This window comes from Mesoplodon mirus (genome assembly GCF_964341445.2).
Source record: "Mesoplodon mirus genome assembly, chromosome: 17".
Classification (NCBI taxonomy): domain Eukaryota; kingdom Metazoa; phylum Chordata; class Mammalia; order Artiodactyla; family Ziphiidae; genus Mesoplodon; species Mesoplodon mirus.
In genome coordinates, this window is record NC_138993.1 from 451,241 (window position 1) to 466,111 (window position 14,871).

Below are 14,871 nucleotides of genomic sequence, written 5' to 3' on the forward strand. Positions count from 1 at the left end.
GAATATTACTCAGCCATAAAAAGGAACGAAATTGAGTCATTTGTTGAGACGTGGATGGATCTAGAGACTGTCATACAGAGTGAAATAAGTCAGAAAGAGAAAAACAAATATCGTATATTAACGCATGTATGTGGAACCTGGAAAAATGGTACAGATCAACCAGTTTGCAGGGCAGAAGTTGAGACACAGATGTAGAGAACAAACGTATGGACACCAAGGGGGGAAAACCACGGGGTGGATGGGGATGGTGATGTGCTGAATTGAGCGATTGGGATTGACATGTATACACTGATGTGTATAAAACTGATGACTAATAAGAACCTGTTGTATAAAAAAATAAATAAAATAAAATTCAAAAATTAAAATTAAAAAAAAAATCTGCCTTCCAGGGCTTCCCTGGTGGCACAGTGGTTAAGAATCTGCCTGCCAATGCAGGGGACACAGGTTCAAGCCTTGGTCCAGGGAGATCCCACATGCCGCGGAGCAACTAAGCCCATGCACCACAACTACTGAGCCCACATGCCACAACTACTGAAGCCCGCACGCCTAGAGCCCGTGCTCTGCAACAAGAGAAGCCACCGCAATGAGAAGCCTGCACACCGCAATGAAGAGTAGCCCCCACTCGCCACAACTAGAGAAAGCCCACATGCAGCAAAGAAGACCCAATGCAGCCAAAAATAAATAAATAAAATAATTTTTTTTATTTTTAAAATTAAAAAAAAAAGAATCTGCCTTCCAATGCAGGGGATGTGGGTTCGATCCCTGGTCGGGGAACTAAGATCCCACATGTTGTGGGGCAACTAAGACCACACGCTCTAGAGCCCACATGCCACAACTAGAGAGAAGCCCACGCACCACAATGTAGATGCTGTGAGCCGCAACAAAGATGTTGCATGTCACAACTAAGACCCAAAGGAAAGGGTTAGGGAGAGAGGGAGAGAGGGAAAGAGAAAAGAAATTCAATTAAATTTAACACGAATTTTAATCTTTTACCTTTCAGGCAAAGAGCAAAAAACACTCTTAAAATTGCTAGTAGAATTTTAAATTGGCATGACAGGGACTTCCCTGGTGGCACAGTGGTTAAGAATCCATCTCCCAGTGCAGGGGACACAGGTCGAGCCCTGGTCCGGGAAGATCCCACATGCCACGGAGCAACTAAGCCCGTGAGCCACAACTACTGAGCCCACGTGCTGCAACTACTGAAGCCCGCATGCCTAGAGCCTGTGCTCCACAGCAAGAGAAGCTACCACAATGAGAAGCCCGCGCACCGCAATGAAGAGTAGCCCCCACTTGCCACAACTAGAGAAAGCCCACGTGCAGCAACGAAGAGTCAATGCAGCCAAAAAAAAAAAAAATTGTCGTGATATTTATGGAGGGATAATCTGGCCATATCTACTAAGTACACACCCTTTAACCTAGAAATTTCATTTGCAGGACTTTAACCTACAGATATGCTTGCGTACGTAAGCTACAAACTGGTAAGGATGAATTTATTTTGTTCACTACTTCATTCCCAGTACATGCCTGCTATACAGGCTGTACTCAATAACCACATGTTAAATGACTAGCAGAACGATTGCGAGAGGGGAGGTATGTACAGGGCTATTCAGGAGAGCACTTCTTATATACAGAAAAAGAGCAGAAATAACATAAAGGCTTGGTTAGGTAAATTATGGCACTTCCATATAACGCAGCTTTTTTAATATATTTATTTTCAATGGTAAAATAAAGGAGAATGCTCTTTACGTTAAGACGTAAAATGATTTTAGTATACTACCATTAATTCGTTTTTTGTTTTTTTTAATTGGGAATATACATATGTATTTGCTTAGAATTTCTCTGAAAAGATACAAAAGATTGGTAACACCGGATGCCTCAAAAGAGAGGTAAATCAGGTGCCAGGGCAAGGGTGAGAGGGAGAGGTTTCACAGCACATCTTTTTGTACCTTTTGAATAGGAATATATTACCTTTTGAAATAAAAACTTTAATAGATTGTTAAAGTCTAACGTATTAGATATATAATAAACCAAGCATGAACCAAAATATAATGGCACGTTTCCGCCTACAGAAATAAATAGAATTAAAGACCCTAACAGACACGGCATGTGGTAACTTAAGCTACAGGTGTGTACTAAGACTAACCAAGGGTGGTGCACTATGTATGAAAGGAAGGAAGCAAAGGACGGGCCTCGAAAAGACTAGTGTTGAAAATATGAAAGTGGATGAGTTTGTATTTTATGCTATAAATAACAGAAAGCCATTTAAAATTTTTCTTTTGGTAAACTGAAGTTTTACTTTTGATGAAATTCAATATATCCACTTTTTCTTTTATACTTAGTTCTTTGTGTGTTCTCTTGGAAACCTCTGCAGATGCCACTGTCGCAAATATATTCACCTACAGTTTTTCCTAGGTTTATAGTTTTAGCTAGAAATGCACTAGTTCTTTTTAACTACTACTTTCCTCTGATCATGTCCATTTCTAACTTTGAAATGACTAGGACTGACGATTTGCCTTATCAGTTTACAGGTTTTAGAGTTAAACATCTAGTTAGTATACAAGCCTTAAATTATTATAAATGAACAGAACTAACAATGTGTGGTGGGTCAAACAAATTAACACATTCCACTGGTGAATCTCCAACTCCTGGCTTGTTAATACATCCATGTCATTATCAGAGTATTTTCTGGGGAAGCCTTCAGTAAGAAAAGAACTGATGTATTTTACTCTTTAAAAGTGAAGACTACAGGACTTCCCTGGCGGTCCAGTGGTTAAGACTCCGTGCTTCCAATGCAGGGGGCACGGGTCCAATCCCTGGTCGGGGAACTAAGATCCTACATGCCACGTGGCATGGCCAAAAAAAATTGAAAAAAAAAAAAAAAAGAAAGTCAAGACTACAAAAGATGTTCCTGATGTCTCAGATTATTTGTTGAGTCAATGGATGATTAATAAACTGATACCCAATTTCTCTTTGACACATCAAATAATTCTAAGATTCTTACCAGACTGTCATCTTTACTAACTGATATGAGTATAATGTAAAGAACTGACATACTTGTATTTCTTCACGTTCTTTTTTATCCGGAAAAGTTCTCGCAACTGTAGAATACTTTTCAAAAACTTTGCGTTCCTTTTGTAATTTCCTCATTTCCTCCTTTTTAAACTCCTCTATTCGAGCCAATTCTTTTGCTTTCTGTTGTTCAAAGTCAGCAATTTCTTTCCTAAAACAACCAAACCATGTTATAATCTAAGGAGACCACCTCAATACAGTAATCCACACGCGGTACCAAAATGGAAGACCAGTGACAACCTGGAATTGAGGCGCTGCTAGTTTTGGTGAATCCATCTTCAACCCACAGTAGTGAACTAACAGTCAACTAACCCAGTAAGGCACTACTCAACAAGCATTCACTGCGTACCTGCTATGATTCAAGTACTACACTACGTACTGGAGAAACCACAGTGAAAAAAATAAACGTCCTTACTCCTATAAAGCTTCTTACATTCTAGTGGGAGCGACAGATGACAATAAATAAAATTAACAAGTAAAATATATGAAACACTGGAAATATTAAGAAGAATAAACCAAGGAATGAGGTTAGGAAATATGGAGGTTAGGAGCCTGAAATTATGGACGAAGTCATCTTGCTGAGGCAGTATTTGAGGTAAAACCTGAGGGACATGAGAGAACAGCCATTGAGGTATCTGGACAAAACAGTTCAGGCAGAGGGAACACCACATGCAAAAGCCCTAAGATAGGAACATGCCTGATGTGTTCAAAGAACAGGCAGGAGGCCAGTGTAGCTAAAGAGACAGAACAGTAGGAGAAAACGTCAGAAAAAGGGGGGGGGGGGCAGGAGGCGGGGTGATTAATTAGGGTCTGTGGACCACTGTGAAGACCCTGGTATTTAGCTTAGGAGCACGCGGGTCAGAGAACGGTCAGGACCCGGCCTCCTTCTGGTTGCTGTGTGAAGAGCACAGGGAGAGTGACGACACCAAGACTGTGGAACAAGAGGTCCCTGGCTCACATCCTTCCACCCGAATGCCATCCACAGACAGAAGTGCTTTTGTGGGAGCTCTGGGATTCAGGCAGGAAATGAGAAATGCTGGTGAAGCCTAAGATCAAGGACAGCCACTCAGAGAAGGCAGGCCCATGCCCCAGTGCCAGGCTTACCAAATGTGGTCCTGATGCACTAAAAACAGCCCCACTGCCAAGGGACCCAGGAGGAGCCGTGCCCGTTCATGCCCCTGGAGAGAGACCCGCAGACCTTGGCCCTGCCTACAGATCCTGGTACAGCCCTGTGACCCAGCTCCAGCCCTGCTCTATGTAGTACGAATCAGTCCTGCCCACCCAGGAGCCTGGTAGGAAGCTGCTCAGAAACCTGGCAGGAGCCCCACCCATCCTCACGCCTGGAAACACACCTCCTGTCTACAGACTCAACAGTGGACCAGGAGGCAGCCCCATGACCTAGCTCCAGCCCTGCCTGACTGTGGTCCAGGAAGTAGACCCACCAGTCCAGGGATCCAGCAGAAGAAGGTCTTTACCTGCCAAAAACAGTCTGTAAAGACAGGAACAGGTGTTTGCTCTTTCAAATGCAAAGACATCAACACAAGTCCACATAGATCACCAAGAATCAGGCAAACGTGACACCACCAAAGGAAACTAATAAAGCTCCAGTAACTAATCCCAAAGAAATCGAGATCTACAAATTACCTGACAAAGAATACAAAATAATTGTTTTAAGGAAGCTCAGCAAGCTACAAGAAAACACAGATAAACAACTCAATGAAACTAGGGAAACAATACGTGAAACAAGACAAGAAATTCAACAAAGAGCTAGAAATCATAAAAAAAGAAGCAAAAAGAAATTCTAGAGCTGAAGAATACAAGGAATGAAGTGATAAATGCAACAGAGAACTTCAACAGCAGACTCAAGCAGAAGAGAGAATCTGTGACTGCGAAGACTGGTGATTCAAAGTTATTCAGTCAGAGGGGGAAAAAAGGGAAAAGAATGAAAAGGAGTGAAGAAAGCCTGCAGGATTTATGGGACACTACTGTATGAACCATATACGCATTATGGAAGGAAAAAAATCAACAAACCTTTAGCTAGACTAAGAAAAAAAGAGAGAAGACTCAAATAAATAAAGTCATAAATGAAAGGCAAGGCATTATAACAGATGCCTCAGAAATAAAAAGGACAATATATGAATAATTATATTCGAAACCACTGGATAACTTAGAATGGTTAAATTTCTAGAAACATACAACCTACCAAAATTGAATCCAGAAGAAACAGAAAGCCTGAACTGACCAATAACAAATAAGGAGACTGAATCAGTAATCAAAAACCTCCCAAAAAACAAAAGTCCAGGACCAGATGGCTTCACAGGTAAATTCCACCAAACAGTCAAAGAAAAAATCAATACAATTCTTTTTTAAACTCTTCCAAGAAAAGAAGGAATACTTCCAAACTCATTCTGTGAGGCTAGTTATCACTCTGATACCACAGGCAGACAAAGATACAAGAAAGGAAAACTACAGGCTAATGTCCCTGATGAATACAGTCTATAAATCCTCAAAAAAATACTAGCAAACCAAATTCAACGGCACAGTAAAAGCATTAAATACCATGACCAAGTGGGATTCATCCCCAGGATGCAAAGTTGGTTCAACACATGCAAATCAACTAACATGATGTAAACTGGTGCAGCCACTGTGCGAAACAGTATGGTGGTTCCTCAGCATTATTCACAATAACCCAAACATAGAAACAACCCACATGTCCAGCTGTGAGCCAAGGAAGGCTAAGGATCGCCAGAAACCAACAGAAGATACGAGAGAAAGCATGGCTCTGCTGACACCTTGACTTCAGGCTTCTAGCCCCCAGAACCATGAGAAAATAAATGTCTGTTGTTTCAAGCCATCCAGTTTGTGTGTATTTTGTTACAGCAGCCCTAGGAAACTAATACACTGGTCAAGGTGGCCCTTGAATTCAGAGCTCCACACTGCTTTTCAAATTTCAATTTATGACCTCATTACGACGACAATTCTCCTTTTAAGACATCTTTGACCACAGTGGGTCATTTTATTTAAAAATTCTTATGTGGTATTTATTTCACTTCCTTCTCTCACTTATAATATTGGATTAATAAGAATTGTTTCAAATAGTTCAGATATAATCTTAAAAATAAAGCTGAATCACTATACATTTTCTCCCACTTACAGATGCAAACTTACCTGAGTTTTTCCAAGGCACTTTCTCGTTCAATGCGAAGTTTAGCTAAAGATGTGTTCTCAGCTTTAAATTTTTCTATTTCTGTTTCCAATTCAATAACTTTCTCTCTCAAAACTTGAGATCGAGCATTGTCACCTATAAGATAAGCCACAAATATTGAACTTCACAAAAAGCTTTCAACAGCAAAACACTAGCTAGCTATTACACTAGGAGCCAAAAATATGGTAAACACCTGTACTATTAAAATGCATTAGAAACAATGCTTCTAAAAACAAAGAAAAAAAATATTATAGTCTAACTTTCCAGATGGAACAGCCTAAATTTAATAAAGAATCAAATCATTCTACCTCAAGAGTATCAATCTGATGACAAATGAACATTATGTATTAAAAAAATCAAATAAATTTTAAACCAATATAAATAGCTTAAAAACATGAATAAGTATTTGCAAGAGACTTAAAGCTCTAATGAACACCAAAATCAAAGTTTAACCCCCACTAATCAAAGAAATACAAATTAAGATCTTTTTCTGTATCAAATTTGCTACTTAAGAAAATGGCCAATGGTTTCGTCCTTCAACTACCCTTCTGGAAAATAACCCTGATTTGTAACACAAGGCTAAAATACACATTACCTACCCTTAGACCCACTTCTAAAAATCTAGTTAAAGAACGAACTTATAAAATCATACAAATCGTTTTGCACAAAAATATGCATTGAAGTGTTATTTCTAATAGTGAAAAATAATTTGTATACAACATTAAAGAAATTACTAAAAAAAATTATGCTACATTCATATAATGCTCTGCAACCATTTTTAAAGTATACAAAGAGCTTTAATGATGTGGCCAAAGCATATTATACGCCTGGTCAAAAAGCATGAGGCGAGTTATAATATATGTCTCTACCATATGAAAAATACACAGGAAAAATGAATGGAAAGAAATATCCCAAAATGATATCACAGTTACCTTAGGATAGGTTAGCTATAAACATTTTTGCTTCTACACTTTTTAACTACCAAACTTCCTGCAAAAAATACTATTTTTAAAATCGGAGTATTTTTTAAAATTAGCTTAAGTTATAATTTCTATTTTAAAGCACCTATGCTTTGCTAGACACTCAGAGTTTATAATATAACATGACATAAAGGAAAACTGTTTTCAATATAAGTTAAAAAAATCCATCACATAAACTAAATACTATATAGCCACTAAATGGAATGAGACAGATGTGTATTAGAAAAATTTTCAAAATTTATTATAAGCAAGGTGCAGAACAGTATATAAAAAACATGTTTTCATTGGTGCAGAAAGGAGGATTATATCCACATTCACACATATGCTTTCATATGCATGGAATCTTTGCAGAATACACAAATGAAATGGGAAAGCTGATGTCCATGAGAGCCCATGTCTGGGGAAGAACAGAAACTTGAATTTTACTGTATTTCTTCTTCATCATATTTGGCAAGAGAATGCATGAGGTAGTTAAAAAAAAAAAAAAAAAAAACTAATTAAAAAAAATACACAGTAGCACAAACCACAAATTGGGTATTCCCTGGTTATAAAAGAAACTTAAATGTTATTTCACCTTATAATAATTAATTTTAAAGCCTTGGCAATAAGACACAGGCTAAAATTTGAAAAATCTGAAATCACAATTCTTCCAAATCTCATACTAGTGACTATTACATTATTTAGACTCACAAAACAAATCAAATTTTAACAAATCACCTACTAGATTTCCACTGAGCAACTAGAAAGGTTGGGATTTTAATAAGCATTCTGACAACATACTGATAAAATAAATATTAAACGTGTAACATTCCATTACATATTTTACAATGCTCTGACTTACCAGGTGGTTGGTCTTGATTTATGTTTAACTTGGGTTCATTTCCCAAGCGTGAATCTGATTTTGATTTTGGTTTCAAAGAAGGGAAGAATTTCATCATCAGATCCGAGGTAGGAGGAGGACTTGTGCTCCTACTGGATTTATTCAAGTCTTCTCCCTTCTTGACTGGTGCAACCTTCCTTTTTATTGTTTTGTCCAGTACACATATTTCACTCTTATTAGGGTAGGTTGTCTGGGGAGTCCCATAAACGGCTTCATTCCCAAGAATAACATCATGTTTAAATGAATCATCTTCAAAGTCAGTCCAAGTTCTTTCATCATCAAAGTCAATTTTACTCACAGATGGGTGTCTTCTTGAGGAATCAGAAGCTTTATTTTTCAAGCTTGCTATTATGATAGACTCGTCACTACTGTAATCTTTATCAGACAAATCTAAATCAACATCTCTCCTCTTATCTTCTTCTTGAGTCCTGGTGTCCCTTAAAGGTCCCCCCCCATCACAGACTTGTGGACTATCTTCTCTGCTGCTGAAACCCCTTTCCTTATCCTCAGATGATGGTTTTATGGTGACATCAAGTTGTTCCTCAGAATCAGTGCTATCATCACTGTCTGTACCACCTTCGTCATCGCTTGCATTCCACCTAGTTGGACTTTCACAAGTGCTCATCTGGAACACTTTCCGACTGACTTTACAGGACTGTTCCTGCGATGCATCAGGTGAGGACACTGTATCAGGTTGTTTGGGTGCAACCTCACACTCACGCTTACTTTCACACGTGGTACGGTCTGGATCCTCATTTTGGTTACACTCACTAACGGGATCCGGTGTTGCTGTCTTCTCTGGCTGCACAGCTTTGACGGGGGTAGAAGATAGCCGGTGACCTCTGCAGACCTGTTGGTCCCTCTCTAAGATCTTCAGTACAAATGAGGAATTACTAGAAAATGATATTTCATCAGCAGCTTGTTCTAAAAACAAAAATTCATCTAATTCCAAATTTTCCTTTTCCTTTTCTCGTTCCCAATTCTCTAACTTTTTCTGAAGAGAAATGTCAAGAGAAGATTCTGACTCTTTCGAACTCTCACTTATTGGGCTCTTAGAAGCCACGCAGCTGGCCAGCCCTGTCAAAAGGGAAAGTCTGTCTTTACCTTGTGTCTTATTCCTGATTTTGCAACCAACGTCACAAGGTTTTGTACACTCGGGTACATTTTCTTTATTATTAGATTCTACCTTTTTTTCTAAATTGATCTGACCTCTAAATTGCCCGTCACATTTCTTCCCTGCCAGTATGTTCAATCCTGCTGGAGAAAGACTTTTCTTACTGTTACCCTTAAGCACTTTCGGCTTCTGACTGAGTGTGACACAACCACTCTTTGTTCTGGCTTTACTGTTCTTTTTGACAGGAAGGTTCTCTGTACACAGTTCTTTATTTATAAGAGCAGTTTTCCGCTGGAATTGTTGTTTATCTAATTTAAACACAGGTTTGTCCTCTGAACTGCTGTGAGTAGTGACTAGTTTATTTTCTCTCCCCTTCTGAAACTTAGATTTAGCATTAGTAAACCTAGCTAAACCTTCCCCTCGTTTTAAGAATGGTTGTTTTGGTTTTGCTTTGATTAGCAAGGATCCTTCTGCTTCCTAAAATAAAAGAACAATATTTGAATTAATTCTGGTATATCCAAGTAATCTCAAAGTTATTTTTAAAGCAAATTATAAACAAATCTCTAAAGCCTTAGATAATTTAATCAAAATAGTGGAAATGCTAACCCTTAGCTGTTTTTGTTTCAGTTCTTGTTCTTCCAACCGAATTTGTTCTTCTAAGTAGTCTTCAAAGGTTTGTTTCCTTTCTCTAATAGCAGCTTTAATAGGCCTAATCATAAAAGTAAAGTTATTTAACATTCAAATCATGTGGTGAATACTTTACACTTAATGTGCCTGATACAGACACCTCTGACTGAGAACTAACCTTTTTCAAAGTCACAGATCCCCTGAGAATCTATTAAAAGCTACAATCCCACTCCATCTCCCAAAATATAGAAATACACATCACTCTACACGTGATTTGAAAAACCCCTCTGAAGTCCACCTACTGACCTTAGATTAACTTTTGAAGTAACATATTACATAAATAAAATATATTTCAAAAATAATTCATTAAATACATACTCTAAGATCCTTAATAATATAAACAAAACAATCAAAAGTCATTTGCCATTCCATAATGTATATTAAAATACTTAAGAAAATAATAAACAACCTCACAGTTGGTATTATCTCTGACATAAAATTTTTAAATTCTGTAACCATACTCACTCAATTATTATTTATAAGTGATACCATGTGTGAGACTCCAATATATGATTTTTTTCTCTTCTCCAAAACAGGATTTATTTATGTGAGAGAAGATTAGTTTTATCCAGATATTTCCCTTAGGTGAAAACACTTTGCTCAATTTTTCCAGTACGAGGTCAAACTGATGTATCTCCCCAACCTGCTTCTGTTGCTGACAACATGGAATAAGTTGGATCTTCAACTCTTTATTTAAAAGCATACCCAGGCAAACACAAGAAAACTATAGATCTTTCAAACAAAGAAAGTACCAATAATAATGACTATTATATTAAATTCCTTCCAACATGGATGATACCTTTCTTCAATATTAACCACTTCCGAGGAATCACCAATTTTTTTTAAGTTCGTATTGTTCCCTTCCTGAATCTGTTCCGTCATTTTCTCCGAACATGGTAAAATACCTTCTCCTAGGATAAAAATTAGGAACAATTTAGTTCAAAAAAAAGCAGATTAAAGTCTTAAAACTTGAGAAGTTTACAAGTTACTGTACTAAAAAAATATTTAGTTAAACTTAATGTATACCAAAGATTTTAGAACTCTCAAGGATTTCTTTAATATGATAAAGAAAAACTACAAAACGCTAATGAAAACACAACATTCTGCTCTCCCTTCCAGTTGACCTCTCAAAAACCCGTGCCATAGTACTGGCTTCTGTGACCTGACAGTGAGCCCTTTGTTTGGTCACACTGTTACCTGACTGATTAAATTTTGAAGCGAGTCCTTTGCTAGGACTGGACTTTATTCAAAGTATCTGGTGTTGAGTTCTCAATTCAGATGAACTTCGCTGGCGAGCTACTGAGGACTGAGACCCCCAAAATAATCCGGAAGCCATTCTGTGAAGTTGACAAGTGAAAGTCTGCAGACAGGAAAACCTCTCCTTTTATACACTGAGAATTCCCACTGCAGTGAATGGAAGGTCTGTGTGTGTAAAGAGCACGTGAGCAGCGGGGATTCAGCCCCAGAGAAAGGAGGTGTCGAGTTGCCTTGGTAAAGAACTTATACACCACACGGTCACAGTTCCTTGACAGGGCAGCAACAGGACACTAACAGCTGCAATGACGAAGTACTTTGAAGCACAGGGCACTGTTTTAGAGGTAATTCTACAAAATAAAACTTTACTTGGGGACCTTCAAGATGGCGGAGAAGACGTGGAGATCACCTCCCCACAAATACATCAGAAATACATCTACATGTGGAACACCTCCTACAGAACACCTACTGAGATCTGGCAGAAGACCTCAGACTTCCCAAAAGGCAAGAAACTCCCCACGTACCTGGGTAGGGCAAAGGAAAACAGAATAAACAGAGACAAAAGGATAGGGCCGGGACCTGCACCCGTGGGAGGGAGCCGTGAAGGAGAAACGGTTTCCACACACTAGGAGCCCCTTCGCGGGCGGAGACTGCGGGTGGCGGAGGGGGAAAGCTTCGGAGCCGCGGAGGAGACCGCAGCCACAGGGGTACGGAGGGCAAAGCAGAGAGATTCCCGCACAGAGGACCGGTGCCGACCGCCACCCACCAGCCCGAGAGGCTTGTTCTCCTCACCCGCCGGGGCGGGCGGGGCTGGGAGCTGAGGCTCGGGCTTCAGTCAGAGCGCACTGGCGGCGTGAACACAGCCTGAAGGGGGTTAGTGCGCCACGGCCGGCCGGGAGGGAGTCCGGGGAACAGTCTGGAGCTGCCGAAGAGGCAGGAGACTTTTCCTTCCCTCTTTGTTTCCTGGTGCGTGAGGAGCGGGGATTCAGAGCGCCGCTTAAAGGAGGCTCCAGAGACGGGCGCGAGGCGCGGCTGAAAGCGCGGACCCCAGAGACGGGCGTGGGACGCTGGGGCTGCTGCCGCCGCCACCAAGAAGCCCGTGTGCGAGCGCAGGTCACTCTCCACACCTCCCCTCCCGGGAGCCTGTGCTGCCCGCCACCGCCACGGTCCCCGGCTCCACAGACAACATCCCCGGGAGAACGCACGGGCGCGCCTCGTGCTGACGCAACGTCACGCCGGCCTCCGCCGACGCACGCTCGCCCCGCCTCCGTGCCCCTCCCTCCCCCGCGGCCTGAGGGAGCCAGAGCCCCCGAATCAGCGGCTCCTTTAACCCCGTCCTGTCTGAGCGAAGAACAGACGTCCTCCGGCGACCTACACGCAGAGGCGGGGCCGAATCCAAAGCTGAGCCCCGGGAGCTGTGCGAACAAAGAAGAGAAAGGGGAATCTCTCCCAGCAGCCTCAGAAGCAGCGGATTAAAGCTCCGCAATCAACTTGATGTACCCTGCGTCTGTGGAATACCTGAAGAGACAACGAATCATCCCAAATTGAGGAGGTGGACTTTGGGAGCAACTTGGGATTTGCTTTCTGCATCTGTTTCTAGTTTTATGCTTATTTTAGTTTAATATTTAGAGCTTATTAGCATTGGTAGATTTGTTTATTGATTTGGTTGCTCTCTTCCATGTTTTTTTTCCTTTTTCTCTTTTTGTGAGTGCATATGTGTATGCTTCTTTGTGTGATTTTGTCTGTATAGCTTTGCTTTTACCATTTGTCCTAGGGTTCTGTCTGTTTTTTGTTGGGTTTTTTTTTTTTTAGTATAGTTTTTAGCGCTTGTTATCATTGCTGGATTTGCTTTTCGGTTTGGTTGCTCTCGTCTTTCTTTTTCTTTCTATTACTTTTTAAAATTTTTTTTAAATAATATTTTTTATTTTAATAACTTTCTTTTCTTTTTTTCTTTTTTTTTTCCTCCCTTTTCTTCTCAGCCAAGTGGCTGACAGGGTCTTGGTGCTCTGGCCAGGTGTCAGGCCTGAGCCTCTGAGGTGGGAGAGATGAGTTCAGGACATTGATCCACCAGAGACCTCCTGGCCCCACATAATATCGAACAGCGAAAGCTCTCCCAGAGATCTCCATCTCAATGCTAAGACCCAGCTCCACTCAACAAGCAGCAATCTACAGTGCTGGACACCCTATGCCAAACAACTAGCAAGACAGGAACACAACCCCACCGGTTAGCAGAGAGGCTGCCTAAAATCATAATAAGTTCAGAGGCACCCCAAAACACACCACCAGACGCGGTCCTGCCCACCAAAAGGACAAGATCCAGCCTCATCCACCAGAACACAGGCACCAGTCCCCTCCACCAGGAAGTCTACACAACCCACTGAACCAACCTTACCCACTGGGGGGAGATATCAAAAATGATGGGAACTACGAACCTGCAACCTGCAAAAAGGAGACGCCAAACAAAGTAAGTTAAGCAAAATGAGAAGACAAGAGACATACACAGCAAATAAAGGAACAAAGTAAAAACCCACCAGACCAAAAAAAATGAAGAGGAAATAGGCAGGCAACCTAAAAAAGAATTCACAGTAATGATAGTAAAGATGATTCAAAATCTTGGAAATAGAATGGAGACAATACAAGAAACATTTAACAAGGACCTAGAAGAACTAAAGAGCAAACAAACAATGATGAACAACACAATAAATGAAATTATAAATTCTGTAGACGGAATCAATAGCAGAATAACTGAGGCAGAAGAACGGATAAGTGACCAGGAAGAAAAAATAGTGGAAATAACTACCACAGAGCAGAACAAAGAAAAGAGTGAAAAGAATTGAGGACAGTCTCAGAGACCTCTGGGACAAAACTAAATGCATCAACATTTGAAATAGAGGCCTCCCAGAAGAAGAAGAGAAAAAAAAGGGACTGAGAAAATATCTGAAGAGACTATAGCTGAAAACTGCCCTAATATGGGAAGGAAATAGTCAATCAAGTCCAGGAAGCACAGAGAGTCCCATACAGGAGAAACACACAAAGACACGTATTAATCAACCTATCAAAAATTAAATACAAAGAAAAAATATTAAAAGCAACAAGGGAAAAGCAACAAATAACATACAAGGGAATCCCCATAAGGTTAACAGCTGATCTCTCAGTAGAAACTCTGCAAGCCAGAAGAGAGTGGCAGGACATATTTAAAGTGATGAAAGGGAAAAACCTACAACCAACATTACTCTACCCAGCAATGATCTCATTCAGATTTGACGGAGAAATTAAAACCTTTACAGACAAACAAAAGCTAAGAGAACTCAGCACCACCAAACCAGCTTTACAACAAATGCTAAAGGAACTTCTCTAGGCAGGAAACACAACAGAAGGAAAACACCTACAATAACAAACCCAAAACAATTAAGAAAATGGTAATAGGAACATACATATCGATAAGCACCTTAAATGTAAATGGTTTAATGCTCCAACCAAAAGACATAGACCGGCTGAATGGATACAAAAACAAGACCCATATATATACTGTCTACAAGAGACCCACTTCAGACCTAGGGACACATACAGACTGAGAGTGAGGGGATGGAAACAAATATTCCATGCAAACGGAAATCGAAAGAAAGCTGGAGTAGCAATATCAGACAAAATAGACTTTAAAATAAAGACTATTACAAGAAAC

At 40.2% G+C, this 14,871-nt stretch overlaps 1 protein-coding gene across 7 annotated transcripts in view; it reads right to left on the bottom strand.

Annotated features, from left to right (window-relative positions):
• Nucleotides 1–14,871, bottom strand: part of CPAP (centrosome assembly and centriole elongation protein) — a 60,422-nt gene that overhangs the window by 27,835 nt on the left and 17,716 nt on the right. For all 7 annotated transcript variants that reach the window (XR_014291774.1, XR_014291775.1, XR_014291776.1 and 4 more), the window contains 5 exons: nucleotides 10,735–10,846; nucleotides 9,855–9,957; nucleotides 8,096–9,725; nucleotides 6,238–6,370; nucleotides 3,055–3,220 (listed from right to left, as the gene is read on the bottom strand). Coding sequence is in view for 1 of the 7 variants with exons in the window: in XM_082602578.1 (XP_082458704.1) it covers nucleotides 3,055–3,220; nucleotides 6,238–6,370; nucleotides 8,096–9,725; nucleotides 9,855–9,957; nucleotides 10,735–10,846 (2,144 nt within the window). In the remaining 6 variants the exon portion in view is untranslated. The remainder of the gene's footprint in view (nucleotides 1–3,054; nucleotides 3,221–6,237; nucleotides 6,371–8,095; nucleotides 9,726–9,854; nucleotides 9,958–10,734; nucleotides 10,847–14,871) is intronic.